The 26,715-nt window shown below is 38.1% G+C and overlaps 1 protein-coding gene across 9 annotated transcripts in view; it reads left to right on the forward strand.

The window, feature by feature from the left end:
* Window positions 1-26,715, forward strand: part of FGFR2 (fibroblast growth factor receptor 2) — a 117,093-nt gene that overhangs the window by 37,765 nt on the left and 52,613 nt on the right. For all 9 annotated transcript variants that reach the window (XM_036735151.1, XM_036735153.1, XM_036735152.1 and 6 more), the window contains 2 exons: window positions 7,802-7,971; window positions 17,765-17,888. In XM_036735151.1, the coding sequence (XP_036591046.1) occupies window positions 7,802-7,971; window positions 17,765-17,888 (294 nt within the window). The remainder of the gene's footprint in view (window positions 1-7,801; window positions 7,972-17,764; window positions 17,889-26,715) is intronic.

The raw sequence follows: 26,715 nt of genomic DNA on the forward strand, positions 1-26,715 counted from the left end.
TAAACATTTGTTAAGTACTTACTGGGTACTGGAGAGACAAAGGAAAAAAATGAAATAGTTCCTGATGTAAAAAAGTTTATGACTTGTGAGGGTTGATTTCAATGATGTGGGCCAGGGGAGGGGAACCTGAGGCCTGGAGGCCAGTTTGGATTCAGTCATAGGGCCGAACTTGAGGACCTAGAGGACCAGATGTGGCCTGGAGGCTGCAGGTTCCCTCCCTCTACAAATCTCTACTAGGTTGTAGGGGCTTTAGTAGAGTGTCTATGATCTTTCTGAGGTCCTGTGGCCAAAAAATTCATCTCTTTCTAGTGGACCTGGTGATGAGCTTGGTAACTAGTCCCGTCCTTGGATTTTCCAGGCTTGTCCTTGAGGGCTTCCTGCTTTCAAAGGACCTTTCAGAGTTTGAGTTAAGTTGGCATGGCCTTCGAGGATCCTGAATCATCTCTACTTCACGATGAGACATTTATACAATCAGCTTTGGAACGGTTTGCTAATTAAGACAATTCCTTAATAATAAAAGATCTCAGTCATTGAATTAGACTCCACTGCCTTGTTTATCTCTTCAGGGATCTATGATTTTGTTGGTGTGGGCTTAGAGGATTAGGGAATTTCTCTCAGAACTATCATGGCAAAAAGTTTATCACTAGGCTGTGTGGTGCTGAACCTTCATAAATTTAGGCTGGACCTTGAGTGATAAACCTACAGTCCACCACTGGATCTATCTGTGAAGCCTTTCTTGTTTCGGAGGACCTGTTGCAACTTATATTTCTTGGGCATGGTCCTTAAGAGCCAAGCATCATCTGTGGGCCATGATGAGACATTGGAGTAGTACTTTTAATGGAAACTCCTCTGTTCCATAACAAAGGTCAAATTCTTGATGGGATTTTGATTATGTATACAAGTTCAATAGTCTTGAATGATTTAAACAATCCTTACAGAAAACTATAATTGAACAGAGGAGATGTTTATGACTGATGGAGCAAAGACAGCAAGTCTATCCTCTCTGCAGAAATAACAATGTTCAGATTTGTGTTCATAATATGGAACAGGTTGCATTGATTGCCCAATTTATTTTTAAATCAGTGTTGTAGCCACAAATGTTGAGGGCATTCTTAGGTCTTTTTCTAGCCATTCAATAGTTTATGACTTCGTATGTTAACTAGCGCTCTCTCTCTCTCTCTCTCTCTCTCTCTTTCTTCTCTCTCTTACTGAATAACCCTGTGATGTCATCACCATCTTTCCTGCCAGGAAATCATGATTACTGTATATGCTTTTTAGTGGAACAGATTCTTTTGGACTCAAACTTGCAACTTCATTTACTGATTTCTGAAATATATCTAGTTTAAGATTGGAAAGTTCAGGGTTCATTTTGTAGTTTTTGAGAGGATGACTCCTAAAAAAAGACATGTTCTTCTTTTATCATGAGCTAGGTGTCTTAATAGGTTACCCATCAGCAAACAAGGAGACATTCTTCCTTGTTTGTTTCACATAGTTATCTGAAAGTGATTTTTTTTATTACTTCCAGTTTTTGTTTAAGCGATTAGTATTTCCAAAGGGCCCCAGGCTTAGTTTTTGAGGACATAATTGACAGAAACTAAAGTTGTCTGCCTAACTACCAAGGAATGATGCTGCAAGTACTGAAATGCCAGTTGTTTGAGCTTTTTAGGGTACCACTGAGGGCAAGGGAACACATCAGTTTTTCACTTTTAACTTACTTCTAGGTCACTGTAGCTACCACCAATCAACAAAGACCAGGAAAAAGGTTTGTTTTTGTTTTTGTTCACGAATAAGATAGATCCAAAATCTATACCGAGATCCCAGTTGAATTTCATTGGTTAATTAATTGATTATTCAGACAACTTTTTTTTTTCCAATTGGAATATTGACTTGGTAGGAAAATATGCTCAGATTCATAACTGTGAACTTCTTGATGAGGTTTTCTTTTAAAACTATGGTACACTATTATTTATTTGAAATTTGTTGCATAATTAAAATTTTACTCTGCTGTTTCATGAGAAAGCCCACTGATGCAGTTAAAGTAAACAAATAGGGGTTAGTTTTCATTTTGTAGTCTTCTTCACTAATCACACAGCAGAGATAATTTGTAGATTTTTTCCCCTGTGGAGGCAGACATTGATAAGTCCCTAGGGGGAATTAGTGGGCAAGTTGGTTTACTATACTTCACAGGGACAAAACTTGGCTGATTAGTTTTAATGCATCTTTAATCATGTGCCTCCCTGGTCAGCAAGATATTTATGCCGTGCTGTGTGCTTGCTTCCTCCTGCTCTTACTGTATGGTGATACATAAAAGATAACTGGTGTATCTTAAAAGTGTGTGACTAACTCACAAAGAATGAGTTTTCTTTAAGTACAAAAGGGTTTTCATGTACTGATTAGTGCAATTGAAAAATGGTTTCATTATGGATTTTGCCAAACACAGAAGCATTGGTAATATTACTGGGAGTTTGAGAACTTGATCCAAAAGCAGAGATTTGTGGCTTTTTGTTTTTGTTTTTGTCTTGCATCAACTGAAGAAAAAGAGTTGGCCCGCACCAACTTATAGCAGACATAAATCTGTAAGTTTTGACTTAATTACCCTGGGAGAGTTCAAAGGGCAGTGTGGAATGTTGGAAGAGCATTGGGCAGAGAGTCAGGAGAGCATAGAATTTCAAGCTGGAAGAGACATTAAACATCATTTAGTCTGACCTCCCTGTTTTATAGTAGAAACCAATCAATCAATCAACAGGTTTTTATTAAGCCCCTGCTATGTCCCAGGCATCGTGCTTTGTACTGGAATTTGAGGTTCAGTGACTTGCCCAAGCCCCCTCAGTTAGCAGAGCTGGGGTATTTGCCCACATTCAGTGGTCTGTCCTTTCCATCCTGCTGCCCCCATTAGTTATTTTCCTAGTCCCAGGTCTATAACTAACTAGACTTGTGGGATCTCACTTTAGCCCTTCTGGACTTCATCTGTAAAACATGGGTGTTGGAATAGAAAATCCCTTTGGCCCTTCCCAGCCTTAACATTCTCTGATTTTGGCTGTAAACTACTAGGCTTTTCCCCTTCCCCCTTTCTGTTGAGTCTACTAGACAACCTGAGTGTCCTTAGGGTAGAATATAAATACTATAATGCAGGATTGCCCAAGAAGGTGTAAGAGTATACTGTAGACGCAGCCACAGTGGCCTATACACTTATTATGTGTAAGTGCATGTTTTACTTTATAGGTCAGGAAAAAAACATATATAATACTGGTGCTGGATGACTGAACCAACTCTTGCATCATGGGCCAACCATGTAATGTCAGGTTTTTATTATATATAATTGTTACATTTCAAGGGCTGTTTTGGCCTATGGTGTATCCAAATATGTGCATTTAAGAAGCTGAGTTTTAGGAGGATTTTTACTATGGAATGTAAAAACAAACACTTAATGTCACATGTCCCCATTGATGCAAAAAGTATCAATGAACTGCCTTACTAAACATAAGGACGTTAATTGCTTTTATATATATTATTTCTTTAACTTGTTCATTATTATTTTAATGGTTAAGAGACCATGATTTTGATCTACCAGATGCCTTATTGTCATTCATTTTTAATTTCATATCTTATGAGAGGCAGCATGGCTTAGTGAAGATAGGAATAGCTTTGGAGCCAGGAAGCCCCAAGTTCAGAAGTTTCACCTTTGATACACATTGACTGTGTGACGAGTCACAGATGGTGTGCCTACCTGCCTTGTCTTTGTGTTCCTTATGTTAATGAAATTACGAATCCTGGCCTTATTCCTATCAAGTGTATGGGGAGGTGGTGTGGTATGGTGGAGAGAATTCCAGACTTGGAGTTGCCTCTGACACTGATAAGCTCACCGGCAAGATGTTTAACCTCTCTGAAGAACCTTAAAAAAATTACTTACTAAGTTACCTTATTGACTGGGTGTGATCTGTATTGGAGGAGGGGATTTCTACACTGATGAAATTATAGTTCATTGATGTAAGTGTATACTATACTTCCTCCCATTAAATGAATTCAGAATACCTTTTCCTCACTAAAGTACTGTTAACCTGGGGGAAGCAGTACTGTGAAAAATGCTTATATGATTCGTTTCAAACAAACTACCATTTTCTTGGTCTATTTTCATTTTAAATAGGGTTATCAATCAATCAATATTGAGAACCTACTATGTGAAAAGTTTTTTTTAACCTATCATTGAAAATAATTGATGCTTTTATAATTCATCGACTTTTAAACCAAGTTGCTTTTTAGTAAAGTAAAAAAAGCCCCTTAACTACACCATGCCCATGACTTAGTTGTGAACCATTTTCTTTAGTTAGAACAAGGAGCTAGTTAAGGAATCTGTTCTGCTTCTTCCCAGCTGTACTTTAATTCGATGGGGGCCCCCTGGATTTTTGTGTGGACTGACTACAAGAATTGCTATAAATATTTGAAGAATGAAAGAGTTTATAGTAGAGCATTAGGCTGCTAATGAAGGAAAGGAAACCAGGGCTAAGCTTAACATACAATTATTTTTCTGGACCCTTCAAGTACTAAAAATTCCACATTAATCTGATTTATTTCAGGAAGAAGGCATTGCAAAATAATCAAATGCTTCCTTTCTCTCGATATCTTACTTCTAAAAAGCCATTGAGCTTTGACATCCAAGGGAAAACCTCATGAGAAAAACACACAGTTTTTATACATTTGCATGTTCCTGGTGGGAGGATTGTGTTTAAGGGAATCGCTGTGCAGTGGGTCAGAATCTGACTGTTGTGGGCCTAAATCTGTGTAAATGAATGAACACAGGGCCTGTGGTTCTGCCACTGTGAATTGGTGAGGCGCTCACATCACCAAGAATTCAGGGTTTGAGTTTCCCTGTTTCCATGGTGCTTTAGAGTCATGTGTGGAAGGAAAGACGTGGGGTTTGAATTTGGCAAGGAAAAGGAAGAGTTTATAGTTAATGTCTCTAGATGTGGTTGCTGTGGTCCTGGGCTGTAGGGTTCTGCTCTTTCTACTAAAACGTATTTCCCAGGCCTGCTATTTTACCTGTGTGAGTTTGGGGTGGAAGTCTTTGGACCTCTGTGAGTCCAACTTTCCCCTCTGTAAAATAAGGGTGTTGGTCTAGCTTACCTTGTAAGGCCCCTTCCTATGCTCAGTCTATCATCCTAGGGAAACTCAAATGCTATAGCTTGCTGTCACTTTAAATTGAGTCATCAATTCCCAGTTGTGGGGGGAGGTTAACATTTTGATTACTGTTTCTATTTCCTTGATCATATTTTGTTCTGTTCTCTCCCCCCTACCCCCAATCCCGAGAAATATTACTGCCTCTAAGGTTGTAAGTGGAGTATGTTACACATATGCAATGGATACATATAAATGTCTGTTTTGCATGAACAGATTTTATGGGTACAGTTTAGATGGTATTTGAAATTTTACTCTAGGGCAATGGCTTTCTGCCAGGAGTTCCAAAGGAATTCTTTCGACCTGGTCCTTAAATCATCCCTTGGGTGCCAACACAAAGGTACGCATTGCTAGGGTCTACGTAGACGTCCCTTGCCAGTATGATCAGAACACAATTTATAGTGATCGTGCTCAATCGATTTACACAATGAGAACATACTTTGCATGATGACTAGGAAGTAGATTATTGCTCTTGGTCCCCTTCGTTAAATCCTACATTTAGCCATTCTCACTGAAGATTCCAGAACATTTTGTTCAGGGTGCTACTTAAGCATGTTCTTAGTAAGCAAACCCAGCTCCATAGTAACTGAAGTCAAGTGAGAGAACTCCTGTGTGAATTTTACTAATTCTAGGAATAGGATTCTGTATGTACATAAATGATAGCACCGAGACAATTCATTCTTCCAGCCTGGAAAACTCGTAAAAATTATCCATTTCATACTTGCAACAGCTTCTCTTCCAAATATTGATGCCTTTATTGGTCAAGAGATGAAGAAGGATTTATAAATAGAAAATAAATGAGGTTCCTAAAATGACAGATCAATGGAATTGCTTCATTGTCCTCTTGAGGCCCCTGGGCCCTTGTGATAAATAGTAATTAGGTACCCTTTGATCAGCCCTTGAGATATGCAGTAGCAAGAGGACATCTGAAACCCATAGTCAAAGGGCTTTCAATGGGAAAAAAAAATCAGTTCAGCCGTACATAAAGCCAAATAGACAACTGGTAAGATACACATAGTGTTCACAAATGTATAGACATCAACAGATAAAAAGAAAATATATAACCTATATAAATAAATAACCTACGCAAAAGCTTCACATTTATATCATATTTCAAGAGCTGTGATGAAGTAGGGGTATTCTGAATGTTGAAGATTCCAGTTTCCTAATCTTGAGGAAGACGAATGGCAAGAAAGCTCAGGTAATCATGGCACAACCAACCATCCATATAGAACAAGATATAATTTAGAGAGGAGTTCTTCACCTGCCTCCATCAATGACCTTGTGCAAGGCCCTGTGTATTTAATATCAGACTTCAGCTGACTCCCACTTACTAATCGGAGTCATGTGCACTGTGCATCACTCATGTTTTTCTCAGTAGCAGTAACAAACGTTTATTGGTTTGCTAATATGAATGTGGGAGGAAGGGGACATAAGAAGAGAGCAGAAAACAAGGTAAGGGTCTGTGGGGTACAGGGAAGTATGTCTTAGCCCCTACTTTCAAGGAACCTATATCTATTCATGAGACAAGAAATGAACAGATTAAAAAGTTAAGTAACAATATGAAAATTAAAGAGAAGCACAAGATAATATTAAAAGCAGAAAGTGTGGCATTGGCCAATTCTTGCATTATTGTGCAGCTCCTCCGGATAAAACTGTGAAAACCACTTGGTGATGGTGGGTATGGGGGTGGGGGCACTTAGTGGTGTTAGAATAAAACCCTCTACTTTTAATCTGTCTCTTATTATAGAAACAGAGGACTTAAAATGCCTTTATTTTTATTGAAAAAATATCCAAGTTTGTCTAATCAAAAAGCTGTTACTGTTTTTGAGGGTATTTCAGAAATAATTTGCTGGATGATCATCTGTTCCTTAGGGAATGGCTTTAGCAGAAAGTAGAATGAATTGATCCCCTCTTGATTTTCTATTTCGTAGGTGGTGTTATAGAAAATAACTCCAGAGATCTCGGTTGCAATTATGTATGTTGTGTCACCATACATGAATCAGATGTCATATAAAATATTCTTATGTCTTTTAGACTCCCTGGCTTACTTCAAGTCTTTGCTCAAAAGCTGTCTTCTCTAAGAAGCCTTTCCTAGTTCCCCTAGCTACTATTGCCTTCTCCCTTGATGTGTTCATTCATTTCCTAGTTCCTACCTACTACTACCTTTTCCTCATTGTATCTATTCTCTGTGTATCTTGAAAATATCTGCTTAGGTACGTGTTATCTTCTCCATTAGAATATAAGCTCTTTGAGGGCAGGAACTATTTTTGTTTTTCCTTTGTATCCATTGCACGTAGCATAGAGCCCCCACCTGATGCTTGTTTGATTGATTGATACTGGAACTCAAAATGTCTTTCTGGCAATAAAAGCAAAAATAAAGCTTGAAAACAAGTTTTTTTTTTTTGATGCTTAATCAAATGCTTACCTAGAGATGATTCTCTTTTGTTGTGTTGAGTAGACTTTTGAAAATCCTTTCCTAAGGTAAATAACACACACTTGTTTTTCATTTTATAAAGGTTTCATAAATATTAAGCCATTTATAGGTGAGTTGCATCTTTTCTTTATACTGGAGAGATTTCAGTATAGTTGATGAAGTATCTTTTTTTTTGATTATCTTTGGAAACAGGAGCACCATATTGGACCCATACAGAGAAGATGGAAAAACGATTACATGCTGTCCCAGCAGCTAATACAGTGAAATTTCGTTGTCCTGCTGGAGGGAATCCAGTACCAAGTATGAGATGGTTAAAGAATGGAAAAGAATTCAAGCAAGAGCATCGAATTGGTGGATATAAGGTAATTAATCTTTGGTTTTTTTATTTGAGCTTTTGTACAGGTAACAGAGTATGTATCTATGAGTATGACCTCTATCATTTTTCATTATTATTGAAATAATGGTTATAGTTTTATTGTTTTGATTAAAATTTCAGACTAAGTTCAGGACCCTTTTGGGGGTACATAAAGCATTGAAATGGGTTAGAACAGGGAGATTGTGACTCAAAAAAGTTGCTAGTTTATTCTCCCCAAAGAGAATAATGTAATTGATGACACACAGTGCTGTAAAATTTGCAAAACGTGCTACGTATCTCATTTGCTGTACACAGCAGTCAGACAAGGAAGGAACTGCAAATATTGTTATCCATGTTGTGCAGATGAGGAAGCTAAGGAGTTAAGTGACTTGGCCAAGGTCATACCCTTACTAGTGACTAAGGTCAGAGGTAGGATTTGAACCTAACTCTCCCTGGCTCCAAGTCCAGCATAGTTTCATCTTCACCATGTTGCCTTAACAAAGTAGTAGTTCTGACTTTAAAAGAAATAACAACAAAAATCACCAATTTTTGTGAAAGCTCCCTAGACTTTAAATCCTAGGTAAAATGTCAAAATTTTAAAATGATTTATTCATCTTTCAGAAATTCTTGGAAAAAATAAATGGAGATTTTACTTGTTTATAGCCTGGACTATGCAGTCACCATTTACATTGTTCCTTATGAGGAGTTTAGTAAAAGAAAGGTCAAAAGTTGAGAGCCTATTTTCTGTGCAGTTTATAGTCTATAAAACCCAAAACATGGAGCAGAATTTGAGAAATACAAGAACAGTCCCTGTACTGTGAATAGTAGATGAGTTAGGAGGAAGGATTTGAATCTGAAGTTTTTCCAACTTATTAGGAAGTATGTCAGAGAAGTCAGAATTAATACACTTGTCTTCCATCTTCAGAGATTCTTATGAAATCCAATAAAGAGTAAGGTAAAGTTTGATCCTGTGACTTGATTGGGGTGATTAAAATTTGGTGATCCTCTCATCTGAGGTGTTTTCTGATGGATACAATGGGCCAATTTGAAATGTTCACAGTGCATTTGAACTGTAAGTGTGCTAATCAGGGTCTGTTCCTAGGTGCCAGATAGTAGTGGTTGATTTGCCCCAAAAGACTTTGCAGAAGATAATTTTGTGTAGACATTGGCACAGATAGGATGGAGAAGGATGCCACCACTATGATTCCAACAAAGTTTTTATTTCGGGATCATGATGGTGATGTCAGCTGCCTGTGGACTTCTTTTTCATTTTTTCTTTAGCTGTTGTTTCTGAGAGTTTCTTTTGCTTAAAAGCAGTGGGTAAGTTAAATTTGAATACATAGAGGCAAGAGTGGGCATCCATGGATGTAGCTGATGTTTTTAGAGGGTAAATATATTTGTTCCAGGAGAATCCAAAGGTCATTAAGAAGGGAGTAATGGCAAACATTGGGGAATTTTGATTCAGTGGGTATTTAAAAAATCATTTTTTAAAAATTTATGGCATAAAACAAGTATTTCCATATAGTATAAAGAGAGCTGATCTTGAGGTCTGGAAGACTTGAGTTCAAGTCTATCTTTGGACACATATTGGTTGTGTGACCCTAGAATGCTCTATGAAGCCCTAAGACTGTAAGTTGCCAAGAAGGTGCCAACCTGTATTAGTAAAGTGAGTTTCCTCACTTAGGAGTTCCTTATACCAAAGAAATCACAGATCTAGTCCCTATCCCTACTATGTGCAAAATTCTGTGCTAGGCTCTAAGGAGGATTCCAAGAAGAATAAAACATGGTTCCTGTTTCTGAAGAACTTGTAGTCTAATAGAGGTAATAAGACACAGTCACAAAATGGAGTACAAAAGCTAAGAAAAGTGCCATGGGTCTAGGGAGGGGAGATTGTTTCTAACTAGAGGGAACCATAGGATGTTTTGTACAGGGGATGGTGTTTGTCTGGGTCTTGTAGGCCAAGTGGAATTATGTTCAGATACCTGACATTAGAAGTTCCTGAAGGTCCAGAGCTTCTGGACCATAGGTAAAGTGACAGGGAAAGAATGTTCCCATCTTCTGAGAAAACTGTATTATTTAAAGTGTAATTCTTCCTAATAGTTTATTAAACTCAGTAACAAATGTAGTTAAAGCAATAGAGATAGCCATAAAGGTAATACTTAAGTTGCTTGATAGGGGAGAAGGTTCTTTCTTATTCATTGAGACCTTTATAGAAAACATCTACTTTGTAGATACACCTTCTTCTGGCTTCTGTTTCCTTAGCTGTCCTTTTTCTGATAGAGCTCCCAGTGAGGGCCAGGACAAGGCATCCATAGACCCCAGGCATAGTTTGTTTACTGTCCACAGGGAGCCTTGAGCCTTCCTTGCGTCACATGTGATTTGACTTACCTGGAGCAAAATACCTATGCACCTTGGAGAGCAGAATTAAAAATAGGTTATTTGACGAAAGGTAAAAATGAAAAGAGACTTGTTCTCTCTTCTTGTGAATTGTGTCCTCGGTAACTGCCTTACTCTAGACCTAGCTCTGTTTTTGCTTGTTTATTGGTATCTTTTTATTTTTATTTTTTTGATAATCCAAATTGACTTTTAAATATATGTACTTCCAGAAATGTCCTCTAAGGAAAAATTTACTTAGGATCTGAACTGAACAAGGTCTTAGGGCAACTTCTTCATTTTACAGACAGGGAAACTGAGGCTTATAGTGGTTAAGTGACTTGCCTGAGGTCACACTCATAAAAATTTAGGATTTTTCATTTTTGGGGGCTCTTTTGAATCAGCAGGCTGAATGTCAGCACAGAACAACAAGAAAAAATCATGTAATATATAAACTGCTCCCTTCCCAGTCTCCTCACACAGTCACTCTTTCTTTTCCATTTTCTCTTAATGAGGAAGGAAAGTGTCAAGTTTTCCAAAATGTAAATTTGCAGAAAGCAACTTCTAGAAAGTTTCCATAAGAAACATTGGTTGTTTCCGTGAGTGTTTCTTTATAAATTTGCTTACTTCATAAACTCTGGTTGAGTACTAGGAGCACAGCTGTGCCTAGCACCTTCCACCTTTTTATGAGTGGGGTAACTTGGCCACCGTCCATCGATTTACAACTTCTTTTGAGATGTTAGAAAAATGAGGCCAGCTAAGGGAAAAAACCAACAACAACAAAAAAACCAAACCCCCAACAAAATCAAGTTCAGAAATATGGTAAGAACCTCATTTTACTCAAAATACCTAGTGGTTGCATACATACGTACTTTTCAGTTCAGTTGTGTTGACTAACGAAACAGACCTACTCATGATTAAGAGAAATTATCTAAAACTATGTGTTCTACCAGCAAAGATGTGACTATAGGTGTAACTGTGGGTGGTTTGCAGTAGTGTGGTTGCTATCCATGCTATCCATGGATGTTTTAGTTAATCCTAGACAACACTGTGTAACATAGAGGAAATTTCATCTCTTAGGGTCTCAGTTTCCTCATTTGTAAAATGAGAGCATTGGACTAGATCTGTGTCTTTAGCCTGGGAGGTCCCTGAACTTGTAGGGGAAAAAAATTCCATCCTTATTTTCATTAACCTTTAATTGAAACTTAGCATTTCCTTGAATTATGAATTTTTAAAGAAATCATTATTCTGAGGAGTCCATAGGTTTCTCCAGCTAAAAGGATCCATGAGACAAAAATGGTTAAGAAGTTCTGGACTTCTCTAATCTCTAACTTTTTCAGCTCTAACAGTGGATGATTTCAATCACATGAATAATTGCATTCAAAACTGGGCAAATTTTAAATCTCAAATATAAAACCTTATTTTTTGAGATAACTCTAGTGGTTAGATTCTCAATCTGAGGGCAGACTGGATGACTTCTTTTCTGTGATATTTTAGGGTAGATTCTTATTCAGATATGGTTTGGACTACACAACCTCTGATGTTTCTTTCAGCTCTCATATTCTTTGATTCTAGGTTTCTGTAAAAAAAAAAAACAATGAATGACTGATTGATGTAATATCACAGCAGAAAATCAAGAAATTGGCTGAGTTACTAAACTTCCTTATTTTCCAATGTCTTGCTAGGTAATGCCTAAGACAAAGGGGAGAAAAGGATTCTCATACAACTTTTCATTATGCTTAAATACATATACACACACACACACACACACACACATACAACCTGTTACGACCTATAAATAAGGCTTTATATATAGGTAAACTGTAAGGCTTATATATTAGTTCTGCCCCCAAACCAGGGTTGAAAAAATGCTTTGTTAAAATACTTGAGGTATTCCTTAATAGTATAAAACAGCCGGAAACAATTTTTTCCCCTATTTATTTCAAGCACAAGAGAGGAAAATCCAGCCATTATGCCATCTTTTCCTATTAATCACAGTTAAACCCTATTTATTGCCTTGTGGGCAGATTAATCTGAACTGCATTTTTGAGGTTATTGAAATACTATTCTAAAACCTTTTTAATGCAAATTTCGTTCTGAATTCAAAAATGCATAATAAATCTAGAGTTATAAGGGAAAAAATCATCAGGACCCATATTAACATGCTACGCTCTCTTTAGCTTTTTCCATCTTTCAGTTATCATCATACATCTCGCTGTCTGGGAACAAGGAACAAGAGAAGTTAAAAAGACTTCTTTGCTTTTCCCACTCTGATTTTACCCTTTCAGACAACAACACTATTAACACTGGTGATAAGCCTTGACAAACTTTTTGCTCCCTGCTCTCTCTTCCCCCCTCCCCTCCCCCACCAGTGCCTTTAGATCCCAAGTAATCCTAAGATTAACTGGGAGCCGAGCTGAAAAATTTTAGGATAGTTTCTCAACCTTAAATAAAAATCAAGGTGTGAACCAATTAATAGAAAAATAAATTCCACTCATTTGTTTAACATGGTACAATTTTGTGTAGGTGTAAGTCTATGCCTGTTTTCAGAAGTTAATGCCACACACTTTTTGCAGACAGAGAGGCTTTTGAGAAAGAAAAGAGTTGAAGCCTAAGGAAGGCAGCTTTCTATAGAGAGGGCTGCTGTATTGTGTAGTTTTCTGATCCACAGTTCCTTACCTAGTCCCTCTTGAAACAACGAGAGGGTTGTTTTCCAAATGGAATGAGGAGTTTCCGCCAGTAGTGAGCATCAGGGATCCCCAGAGCCAAGCTCTCTGTACATACCTCCTAAAAAGCAAACCAGCTACTATCAGTCTTACTGTTTAAGCATTAACCTGCATTTGTTTCCACATCTACATTTTGATAAGCTGCCTTGTCCCAGCCCTCTTTATACACTATGAGTTCAGGTTGTTTAAACACATTCAAAAAGGGAGTAATTTCTGTTCTATAGCATTTGTAGGGGTTTTAACTTGAACCTTCTACAAAATGGCTTATTTATGAATGAAGTATTATGGAGTAGTGTCAGTTCAAGAATACTTCATTTGTTCTAGCGCTGATAGGGGTTGAATTATATCTTGGTTTCTGCCATTCTGACTGTTAGAAAGAAAATTATAGAATCCTCAAGTTTTATGCTAACTGCAGATTAGCCTCTGACTCAAAAAACCAGAGGGAGGAAGAGAGGAAATAAGCAAGCCTAAGACACAGTAAGTTACTTCTAACATAATTAGAAAACCTCTAGATGAAAAGTGATAGTCATCTGAATGTTTTTGTCCATATATACTGCCAAGCATCTGGATATTTGGAAGCATGAAAATATTTCATGTTGTGTAGACTAAATCATGGACTTTTCATCCAGGTGCTTTTCTGTCACAGGACTGTAGTTGTATAGAGGGACTCCAATCTGAGATACCATCCAGTCCAGCCCCCTCACAGGATCATAGATAGAATCAGAGATCTAAAACTGAAAGAGACTTTGAATCCAAACTCCTCATTTTATAGATGAAAAAACTGAGGCCAGGGGAGGTGAACTGATTTATCACAGAGTTTAACTCTCCTAACAGAGCTGGTTAAGTGACTGCCAGGTCCTTTCATACCAACTCAGCTCAAGCATATACCTTATTTTTCTCCGGAGAGCCCATTGGTGTGACCAAGAGAAACAGCCATAGGGAACTTAGCAGAGGAAAGCCTGCTTCTGTCTTAGGTTTTGTATTTTAGTTGAAAAGGTATAGTTTGTTTGTCGACTTTTGTATTTGTGTTTGGTTAAGAAGACAAAAATAATTTTCGCCCTTTCAATTTCAGTATGAAAACATTGCAAACATGCTTCTGAGAGCACTCTTTAAATTCCTGTGCTTCTCAGTCCAGTTCCTCTGGCTGATGAAGAATAAAGATAACATGCCCTAAGGCTTGGAGGGGGGTAGGGAGGACCAAGTGGGGACTTCTGTAGATTCTGGGCCTGCTGGAGTCTGCCTGCCTGTTGTGAAGGCCTGTAGCAAAGAAGTTACTGCCAGAAGGCTTCCCCAACAGCAACCCCTCCCTGTAGAATGCTTTAAAATGCAGAGGTGTTTTAAAATGTATCTTACTTATCTTTCATAAGGAATTTGGATCTAAAAAAGAAGAAGAAGAATTTAGAAAAACCTGCTTAGGCCACATATTTTGTCTTCAAGTTGAAAGAGTTCACACAACTGGAGCAGTGTGGTTTTAGATGTTGTTGATTTTTAAATACCTTTGTTTTTCTATTTGCACGTGTTAATAAGAGCTCCATTCTCTGGGGCCCTTAAGGAATGACCAGTGTGATAGTTTGTTGACAGGAATAATAATTATTGTTTGGGACTTACAAGAGGATCCATTTGGGAAATTCCATAGCTTACTTAAATCTATACTGGTGATAGGTCAAGGAATCAAAAATTGGGTCACTGAAAGGAGAAAACGCATCCCCGGCACCGCATTGGGGTGGTATTGATTACCTGTGAAACATGTAAATATCCAGGTTTTGTAAATGTACCCATCATCTTAAAAGAAAATTATGAATGTTAACTTATTACTTGTCACAGTGCTACTCTAGGAAATAAACTGTGTGTGTGTGTGTGTGTGTGTGTGTGTGTGTGTTCTAGGAGGGAGGGACTCGTGTGGAATGCAATCACACCCAGGGAGAGCTTGATGTAATAATGGATAGCAGGCTACACGCAAGCTTACCATATGCTCTGATGTTAAAAAAAGGCAATGATCTACTAAGCTGTATATGCCAAGGTTCAGTGTCTCGGGTTGAGGAAAATAATATTCCCTCCCTTAGCAGTTTGGGTTCAACTCCATTTGGAATACATGATGCCAAATTTGGATCTAAGCGCAAGAAAGACATTGACAGTTTGGATGGAGTCCAGGGAAGGGCACTAGGGATGATTAAAGGCTTAGGGGAGTGACATTTGAGTGAGGGCTCAAAGAACTGAATATTTACAGCATGGCTAAATGATGGATTACACGATTTGGTGACGTAGCACCTATGGCTTCATCACTGAACTATGCCCCGTGCAATTGACTCTGGAGGGAGAAGGGGGAGCCCCTTTCAGAGAGGAGAATTCTGACTCTGGTCTCTGAAACCCTTTAGAGCTATATCTCTCTTGCTCCCCTTTCCCAGAGAACTGTACTTTATAGCAAAAAATTTTTTTAAAAAGAATTTTTTTTAGCAAAATCTATTGATACATCAGTAAAATTTGACTTTGCATGTAATGTTCAACATGGGTGACCCTCTTCTCCCCCACAGCCTCCCTCACAGAAGGAGACAGCTTCTTCTGTGTCTTCTTTGAAGCCAAACTTGTTCTTTATCATCTTCCAAGATTCATTTTTGATTGTTTTTATCATTGTTGTTTCAGTCCTTCTTGTCTCTGCATATTTTACTTTGCATCAGTTCATAGATGTCCTTCTATGCTTCTCAGTGGTTTTTTGTTACTGTGCATCTCTTACCCAAAGCTGTAAAAGGTATATTTCTTTTTATTTTTTTATGGTATGGTCAGGTGTACATTTTTACTTTTTTTATGGAATACAGGGTAAGGGATTGGTCTAGGCCTAATTTCTCTCAGACTGCTTTCCAGATTGTCCAGCTCTTATCAATAGGGAGTTTTTTCCTAAGTAATATGTATTTTCAATTTTTTGAGTTCCATTGTTTCCATTTCTCCTTTGTCTACTCTGTTCCATTGATTCACTTTTCTTTTTTTTTTAACCAGTACCAAATGCCTTTAATGACTGCTGCTTTGTAAAGGAGTTTGGGGCCTGGATGTGATATCCCCACCTCATTCCTACTTTTCTTCACAATTTTGTGTGATAATCTAAAGCTTTTGTTATTCTAAATGAATTTTATGATTATTTTTACCTAGCTTTATGAAGCACATCTTTACTAATTGATTGGTATATAATTAAACCTACAAATTAACTTTGAGAATATTTTTATTATATTGGCACAGCCCAGCTATGGACAATGAATATTCCTACAGGTATTTCAACTTAAATTTTGAATAGAAATTCTCGTAATTTACTTTAACTTAAGCTTCTTGTCTGTTTAATGTCTTAGGGATCATATAAGCAGATGGTTTTGAACCTTAAGATATCTGAGGGCTTAGTTTCCTCATATTTGGAGTTCAAGATATCTCTTGCACAAAACAGATATCTAAAAATATTTGATGAATTTAATTCATTATATTCCATTAGAAAGTAGGGTAAAGCTCACTCCCCAAATGGGTTTTATACAATCTTTTTTTTTTTTTATTTTTTTTTATTTTTTTTTTTGTTTTTGTTTTATACAATCTTAAAGAAACCAGTTGGAAGTTGGAGATGGTTAATAGGAAGGTCAACAGTGATTTGTTAATGTACGATTGTTGGTGACCTCAGGACCTATAAGGACAATCCCTGAAGAGATCCTGCAGCAAAGCTAAGAACTGTTTAGCATAATCTGGGGCCTAAGTCCAAGGTATCTAGACCTGAAGGGAGCTGTCATTTAGATCCCAATTATATAATAAGGGTAATAGAGTCAGAGTGTTTATTAATTTATTATTTTATTCATTCAGCAATTATTTATTAAATGCCTACTATGTGCAAAGCTCCATGCTATGTCCTTCCCTTGCTCTCTGGATCTTGTAGTCCTAAACCTCTTGGCATTTATAGGCATTCACACAGATAAGTGATAAGTATAATGTGAGAACCATAATGAGAAAGTCCAGTAAGGGGGGCCTTAGATGCTAAGGAAATTTAGAGAAGGAGCAGATCCCTTTAAGCTTAGGGGACATGGAGAAGTCATCATGAAGAAGATGGCATTTGAGATGGGACTGGAAAGATATGCCAAAATCTGGTGATGAGCATTCTAAAAAGAGGGAATACATGAGAAAATGCCCCACTGCCGCCAGAGGCTAGAAATTAAAAGTTAATGAAAATTGGGTGTAAAATACATGAGAGGGACTAATAATGATAACAATAGCAGTAGCAACCCACATTTATTGATCACGTTAATGCAAGATTAGGCTAGAGAATTTGGTCCATGTCTATTATGGTCAGGCTCTATCATACCATAGTTATCTGGTGTATAACCTATGGGCCCATTTTACCATTCTGCATTGCAAATCTGCCAAGTATCTGTTCTTGGCACCCTAGACACATGCCCTTTGGCTTAATCATGAAACTTTTACATGAGTTAAAATACCTACCCCTTTTGTGGCTCTGAGTCATTGAATTATAGAACGATAGAATAAAGTCATGTCAGTTCCCAGTGAACACTTGTTATTCCTGCTAATGATTATCCTTTAGCTGCCACAATTTCTGCACAATTGATTTGAAAGTAAACATAGCATTTGAAATTCTCCATATCTCTTTTCTTCCTGCCTTCCTTCTTGGTATATAATGTGCAATACTCAGAATTTTAATAACTTTTATTGTCATTATTCTAGGTACGAAACCAGCACTGGAGTCTTATCATGGAGAGTGTGGTTCCATCTGACAAAGGGAATTATACATGTGTAGTTGAAAATGAATATGGATCCATCAACCACACATACCATCTTGATGTTGTTGGTAAGTACAAGACCACCTGAATGGATAATTGTACATCATTCTTTTATCTCTTCTTTGAGGCCAAGCTATTTATTATCTTTCAAGATTCATTTTCAGTTGTTTTTATGGTTGTTGTTCTTTCCATTTACATTGTTGCGATCCTTCTTGCCTCTGCCTATTTTACTTTGCATCCGTTCATAGAAATCTTCCCATGCTTCTCAGTGTTGATCATGTTCATTATTTCTTTTAGCACAGCAACATCCCATTACATTCATTTACCACAATTTGTTTAGACATCCCCCCAATCAATAGACATCTATTTTGTTGCCAGGTCTTGGCTACCACAAAAAAGTGCTGACGTAAATATTTTAGTGTATATGGAGCCTTTCATTTTATTTAGTATGGCTAATTTAAAAGTATAAAGGATGCCTAGTTTTATATATGGCTTAAAGAGAGATGATTAGTTTTTACCGCTTCCAAATATAGCATCTTATTTGAGAAGAATACTTCGATTTTTAGACAATTCCCTATTCCCAGATTAGTCAGGTTTTATGTGCCACATGGGCTATTCTTAGTTCCCATATGTCATCTAGTGTAAGGTGAGTGTAGAGTAAAAGGTACTGACAGTTCAGAAACTGATATTAACTAGATAAATGTTACTGGATGTCAGGAATAATACAGAAGTAAAGGGTACAGTACACTGTTAGGGAATAAAAAAATACCACACAAGGACATATCACCTGTATTTGAGTAAGGGGAAGATACTGTGGTAACAGCTGATGGATGAGGCTGCCACTGAAATTCCCTTCACTAGCTCGAGGACTAAAGTTATTTTAGAAAATGGTTGGTAATCTTACCTACCATCAGAAGGGAACAGATAGGGATTGCTCATTTAGAACTGGAAGGAACCCTTTACACAAAATCTTGTTCAACTTCTTCATTCTATGGATGAGGAAACCCTTGTCCCAGAAGGTGAATGACTTGGCTAAGGAGTGACAGAACTGCAACTCACACATAGAGCTCTTGATTCCTGGTTACTGCCCATCTCACTGCACAAAGCCTACTCTGATAGTTAACATTGCTTTCCATGAATGGAGGCAATTGCCTCATCTTGTAGGAGAACTCCAAACTTGTTAGAAATAGTCTGGAAGATTGAGGTATGGAATTCTAGGCCATGTTAGTATGCAAATGATCTTAGATTTTGTGAAGGATGCAATATTCAATGCTATTCAATTCTTAGGTTGCTTTACTAAATATTTGCATTTCTCTTCCCCAACTACTGACACTAGTAATTTGCTTGAAATGAAGAACCACTTTTTATATGTTGGTACTATAGCCCATAGTATGGTTCCCCAAAACTTTGGTAATTATAATAATGGATATTTATATTGCATTTTAAAATTTGCAAAGCCCTCCATGTGCATTATCCCATATGAACTTCATGACTATCCTGCGAGGTAGGGACTATGGGAATTATTATCCCCAAGTTACATATGAGAAAACTGAGATTCAGAGAGATTGACTAACTTGCATATAATTGCATAGCTATTGAGTGTCAGAGGTGGGGCACAAATATAGGTACTTGTGACTCCCAGTCCATCTGCCTCTCATTAACTAAAATCCTTGTGGAATAATTCTGATAAAGAGACCTTGTAGGTTAAATGAAGAGTAAACAAATTACTTTGCTTCAGCTGTTGTTGAAAATTATGAAAATCAAATTGATTCTAAAATATGTGACTACAAGTTTCTATCTTGAGAAGCGGTCGGTTCCATCTTGAATAACCCATAAGCGTTCTTCTAATCACCAGAGGTAGAAGGTATAGGAGTTTGGGCTTCCATCAATAACAAGGACACATTTTAGGATTTGGTGGTTGTTTGACAATTAAAATTAAGATAGCAGCTTGTCTTCTGTTTGCTTCAGAGAAAGAAGAATGTCTGACTGATTTTGGGTTCTGGCTAGTGGGTTGTGCTTAATTGAGGATTTTGGTTTTTTAACTGTGTTTAGCAGTAGGTTATTGATAAATATTTACTAAACCTAACTAACCCATGGAGTGATCCCATAGTAAATAATCCAAAGTACAGTCCCTGCTATTTGGAAAGCCCACCTCATACAACACTGGGACCTTGTGATCAGAGACTAATTGGAAAACTAAACTGAAAGAATGATTTGACCCCATTGTCACAGCTTTAGATGCACTAGAAAATCCCTTCCAATGGCCAAGGCCTGGGAGCCTACTCTTACCATTTGTTTGGTGAAATTATAGGGTATAGTGTTGGTTTCTATAGTCAGACAGATGTGGCTTATGTTTGTAGAGTGGGTAATGCAAATGTTCTTCAGGTGTATTCTGACCTCCCATCCACACCCCAACACATACCAACCAACACATATACATATTTCAGATTCATCATGTGCAAGTCCTATCTGTGGTTTGCATCAGTTAAAAAAAGGGGGGTAGGGTGGGCTAGAGTTAGCCCCCATTAGTTACAGTTAGTTTTTTTCTTTTTGGCTGCTCTGAGACGTAATGTGAAATGTCACATGTTTTCACATGATTTTGACCACTTAGGTGTTGATAAGGGAATAGATTTCTGAGACACAGGTTTTTTCCCCCTCTGAGATCTGTGTAGCACTTGGCTTACTGATGTTTAATTTTGACAGACTGAAAGAGGAACAACCAGCATTTAATTAGGCTACCCCAGGGCAAATGACTTAGAACTTATTTTGGCATGAAGATTGAAGGAAAATAAATAAATAATTAGAAAATTTGGGAATTAAAGCACTTTGGATTCTACTAACATATGCTGGGTGTGAAAATCAAGTGTTTATTTCTCATGTAAATTAAGTTCATAGGTGGTTTGTAATAACTAACTATTTTAAAGAATTGAACTCTATCACAGGAGCCAAATATTCATTGGACAGCAACTCTTCAAAATTGTACTTTCTCATGAACCTGCCAGTCCTTGGTTAATTGAAATCAGGGCTATTCGTGGGAGTTACCAGTTAACATTACCCCATGCACTTCAACCATTGTGTAAACTTCATAGCCAAGTTTTAGGTCGAATTATTTTGTAAAACGTTCAAAAGGGTTTTCCCCCCTTCTTTCTTCATAAAATTCTGGCAGCTGTTTCATGATAGGCTGAGAAATTTCTTCTTGTTTTAGGATTTGTGTTAGACTTGGGCTGCTGAATAAGGGGGTCGTTCCCTTCAGAGTTAATCCACAGCAATCCGTCTTGTTGCAAAGAGCATGTGATTCTGTGGCATAATTCTGTGGTGTAATGTAGAGGGAGTTGTGAGTCTACGGAGTAAAGTAGAGAAAGGTCTGATGATGTCACAAACTTGGGAGATGTCCCAGCTAAACATGGGCCAGTAATGACACAATGCTGGTTGGGAATATCCATTAAAGCTCGACTGAAATAATTTTCCAAACCTTGAACCTTCTTTACATGTAGAAGCCAAATGTCACTGGAGTATAAGACGTTTTCAGTAAAGATGGAGGCGTGAAATACTCTCATCTTTGCTCAAAACCCTAGTAATTGCTTTGAGAGGCGCTAATAAAATAAGGATTGAGTCAGCTAAATATTCTCATCTAGACTTTCAGAATTGGCAGGCAGTCATCTGAGTATCTCAGCGAGTGGGAACAAAAAGGATTCAAGTTCAAACGGCCAATTACCGATGGTCCCCTCTGCCCGTGTGGATAGAGCCCAAATTTAATACATCCCCGTGTTGGGACAGCTTTTTCAGCTACCTCTCTGCTTCACAGAGGGTCAAGGCCCTATCCCAGTGAAAATGACAGCCCGTTTTCAGCTACGGTCCTTACGTTTTGTTTTTGTTGCTATGATACTGAGATTTGCTGCTCAGTTATCACGTGCCATCAGAATGGGTGAGATCTTTTTATTGAAATTCTTCCTTGGAAAAGCATTGACATCAGCACTATATACTGTAAAAGCTGGGTAATTTAAGTGATATTCTCCTGTCCTGGAATTAAACAACCTGTCACTGTTGAAAACAAGGGATTGGTTTGTAGGCATTATTTTTAATAAACTCTCTTGAGCCTCACTAAAAATGGACACCATCGCTTTATTCAGCCATTTTCTTATAAGAGGAAATTATTGTGAGACTCCAGGTTTCAGAAATTATGGTAATTTCGAAGTTCTTAGAAATAATTATATCCTGAAGTGGCAGGCCATCCTTTTAACCAGATAGCCAATCTGTACTGAGAATCAGGAAACCTGAGTTCTAGGTTGCTGGTCTCTGCCACTAACTTAGTGCTTATAATAATAATAATAATAATAATATTTATTAATATTATAGCTAATACATAGTCCTTTATTATGTTCCAGGCACTGTGCCATGTTCTTTACAATTATTATCTCATTTGAAACTCATAAAAACCCTGAGAGGTAGGTGCTATTATTATCCCCATTATACAAATGAGGAAACTGAGGCAAATAGGGGGTGACCTGTCAAGCTTACTACACAGCTGGTAAGTGTTGGTGGCTGGACTTGAACTCAGGTCTTCCTGAGTCCTGGGTCAGCATGCTATCCACTGTGCCATACCTTGAACAAATCATTTAACCTCTTTAGGGCTCATTTTCCTCATCTTTTAAAAAAATCAGCAAGATGGATCAGGTGATGATGGGATCCATTTGCACTCTAAAATTCTGTGCTCCTGTAAGCTTTACAGGATAGTTTTGTAGCAACTGTTAGATTCAATCAAAGGGGTCACAATAAGATGAACCTGATTTCGCATTCATGGATTATAGGATAGCCACTTATGAACATCTTTATTTTCCATGCTGCTGCTGGTGATTTCCAACTTGAATTTATATTATGTTATGTTATATTATATTATAATCTTATACTATTGCTAATTCAAGATGGATTCGACTTCTTAAGACAGACATTGACTTCAAGGGATTTAGAAGACCTAATCCCACATTCTTATGCTATAGCTAAGGAGACAACAAGGATGAGGACACAGGGCTCTGGAGTCTCTGTCCAATGTTCTTTCTACTACGCCACAACTTTTTTTTTTTTTTAATTTTGACTGCTCTGTTAAACTGGCTGAGATTGCTTCACAAACATGAGAAAAAGGTGCTCCTGTCTGCCTTGATATCAGCATAGATTATTGCAAGAAGCAATTGGTGCATTGTTACAAAGGCTAGTTGCAAGCAGCAGGTTCTTTTGACTTGGAGTTAAGGGCTTCCCTTCTTTCCCTTCCCTTCCTTTCCTTTCCTTTCCCTGCCCTTCAGTAATTTAGAAGTTCTTAGAAATAATTATATCCTGAAGTGGTCATTCATTTAACCAGATAGCTAGTGTATTATTCAGTCTAGTGAAAACTATAATGAGAGTCAGGAAGCCTGGGTTCTAGGTTGCTAGTCTCTGCCACTAACTTTTAGAGTCTCTGTCCAATGTTCTCTGCCACTTCCCTTCCCTTCCTTTCCCTTCCCTGCCCTGCCCTTCCCTTGCCTTCTCTGCCCTGCCATGACCCTCCCCCCTTCCTTTCCCTTCTCTTCCCCCTTCCTTTACCACACTTTGCTAAAGATAATGTGACTTTTCAAGGAATTCCCCTCCTCTTTGAGATCCATATAAGCCTAGAAAGAAAAAAGGAAGGAAGCAAAACTTGCTTTACCCGAAGTCAGTGGGTTTGTCAGGGCCAGTCATTTTTGCGACCTGTATTAGTTTAATTTTCTAGAAATTCATTTTCATCTGGGGAGAGATTTATTAAGTGACAGACATCGTCTTAATAGATACCTTGGGCTGTGCCTCATTTCTGGCTGGGTGGAGGTTCACTGAGGCGTTACTGCCAGCCCCAACTTGCAGGCTGGCAGACCAGTATGTGGCTGTTGACTAGCCCTTGACATAAATATGCTGGAACTTGACATATTTACCTGAGTGCTGAGGGCCCTGGACATGATAGGACAAAGCCTGAGAGCATGAAGGAATCTGTACTGATGCTTGCCCTCAGGTATTTGTTAGGTTCAGAATGAAGAGCTTTTTATTCAGAGCACTGATAAGCCTGACTGTAGATTTTTACATCTGGCACTGGACTTTTGGCAACACCCTCAGAGGGAGAAGAAATTACGCAAATTGTTTAGTGCTTGGGGCAGTGTGCTGGTGCCGCCTCACCTAGGAAAACAAAGACTTTAGTGTGGTCCTTCTGTGGGGGAAAATGGAGGGGAGTTACTAAAGTCAGGATATCCCCAGATCATAACTTTCAAATGGGAACTTTGGATTTCTTTTTGGACTGGGGTCAAAATTGTGTTTGTTTAAGTAAGTGAAGGAATCCCAGTGTTATTAGTTAATCGATGGGTTGGGTGAATACAGAATTTGTCAGAAGTTGGATCCTTCCTGCTTGGTCGCTTGGGATGAAGGAGTGGGTTCTTGCCCTGCTATCCATCGTGGCACTGCCCCAGGGCATAGCTTTTTATTTTCCTTTTGACTAATAATCAACATGATTATGTGATTTTAGCTGTTGAAGAGAATAATTTTATAGTTAAGCATTTCAAATACATTAAAAAAACTAACTAGAGAGTCACAGCGTATATATTGGTAAAAAAATAAAGTAGAGGTTGACTTGTTGGGGACTCCTGTCTCATAGTGTGAAAAAAAAAGAGTGATAGTTGTAACCAGGCAATCTAGAATAAGTTCCTCATCAGGACTGTAAAATCGTGGGATTGATGGGTAATTTTACATGATGCTTTAGGTTTTGCAAAGTGCTTTACAAATAATATTTTGTTTGATCCTCAGAACAAGCCTGGGAGGTAGATGATATTATTAAGTCTGTAATTTTATGGATGGGAAAACTGAGGCTGGCAAAAGTGAAGTGAATTTATTCAAGGTCACACAAATCTGAGAGTAGATTTGAACTCAGTCTTCCTGACTCCAGGTCCAGTGCTCTATCCACTATGGGACGTAGATGTCTCATGGGATGGGCCATGTATTTATTTTGTATAGGACCCTCAAATTTTCAAGTAAAGGGGGTGGGGTGAGGGTGAAGGGCTTCATAAATGCTCATCAGATTTGTTGAATAACCAGGTATTTCTATTTCAGGCTTCTAGTCTAAAAAAAACCTTGTCTCTTTCTAGCATAAGATCTGCTGTCTGTCACAAGTTCTATAGCTACATTCACACTCAATGTTTCGGTTAATGCTCTCACTTTTATAATCAAAAGAGTTTCTATGAAGGCATTGAACCAACCCCCTGTAGAACACAGGGCATGGTAGAAACATGCTACTGTTTATAGTTTCTATTGACATAATTACTTTTTTTTCAGGACCATTGTAAAATATGTGGTAGGTATTTCACAGAAAACTCGATTTAGCCTTCAGGCTGTCTTCTAATTTGTTTACCTTGATGCCACAGAAGAGATGCTAGGGGACAGGATGCAGTGTGGTAGTAGCTTCAACGACTGAGCTCTTATGTAGGGGTAGAGAGAAACAACCAATCAAGGCAGAGCCTTAACGATAAATGGGTCCAATTTGCTACTTTGGTGCTCACTATAAAATACTTTCCTTTCACTAGAATTGAAAATATTATTCTCCCCATTTTACAGGTCAAGCAAGTAAGATTCAACTTGCTCATGACTTAAATCCAGGTTGTCCTTATACGAGAAGCTCAATACTGTGCTTCTCAATGCAGAGAGAATGGGCAAGGCGGTAGTGAGTCATGGTTCATTGTCAGACTTCTCCAGACTTCTCACTGCCACTGAAGTCTGTAGGAATCCTTTGTATCCAAAAGATGTGCCTGCATCAATAAATCAGACTTTTCTCCTGCCACTGTGGCCCCCAAGCTCTCACCAAAGCCCAGAGCCTCATGAAGGAATATGTTGATCTTTTGGGAGTGATAAATAACTTTTATTCAGGCATGCACGCTGTCTCAGAATTGGTTTCCCACCACTACCTTAAAAAAAATTTTTTTTTAAAGTTCAGTACCCCTACACATGATTTGAGGAGACACTCTCAAGTTTGACGTGGCAAGGAGATAAATATGGTTCCTTTAATAATTGCTTCATTTTCTGAAAAAAAGAACAAAAACAACATTGACAGCAACAGTGTCAATAGAAACTCCAGCTATGTGTATCATTAAATGTAGCATGGATATAAGGGAGATGACTGACTGGCCCAGTACAATACAGTCAGGTCCAGAAAGTTCAGCAAAGAAGGCTCACTTAAGTCATCATCTTTAGATTTTCTAGTGAATATCTTGCAGCTTGACTTTCAGTTCACTTAACTAAACATTTATGCACGTAAGTTGTAGAAAGCTGGATGTTGTGGGCTAGGGAAGACTGAAAATTCTGATCAAACATGATGCCTTCCCTCATGGAGTTTATCATCAAGCAACGGAGAGATGGTGAGTGGAGATAGGAAAGCTTACTGTGAGATTACCGCAATATCACAAGTGAATGGTAAAGGGAGACTGGATCTTTTAGGCTGGTGGCAGTGGGGACAGAGGGAAGGGATGGATAGAATCAGCAGGACTTTGTAAAGGACTGGAATTTCCCCAGTCTGACTTGGTCTCCTCACAGTTCCTGAAGATGGAAGGCAGGATTCTTAACTCTGCCGTCCCTGAAGCTTTTTATTTAATAAGTTAGAAATACTTGAGCCTCAGACCTCTAATGCTATTCCTAGAGAAAGACTAAGTTACTGACTGGATAGTAGCAATAAGGAAGAAGGAGACTCAGGGACAACACTAAAGTTTCAAACTCCAAATTCTTCCTTGGAGATTTCATGGGGAGTGAGGTGATTTTAGAACAAAAAGAAGAGTCTGTTTTCAGGTTCAGGTTTTGGCTTCAGGAAAAACACACACACACACAATGATGGAGGGTGGGAAGGGGGTTGCAAGTTCTTAC

Source organism: Trichosurus vulpecula, chromosome 8 (genome assembly GCF_011100635.1).
Source record: "Trichosurus vulpecula isolate mTriVul1 chromosome 8, mTriVul1.pri, whole genome shotgun sequence".
Classification (NCBI taxonomy): Eukaryota; Metazoa; Chordata; class Mammalia; order Diprotodontia; family Phalangeridae; genus Trichosurus; species Trichosurus vulpecula.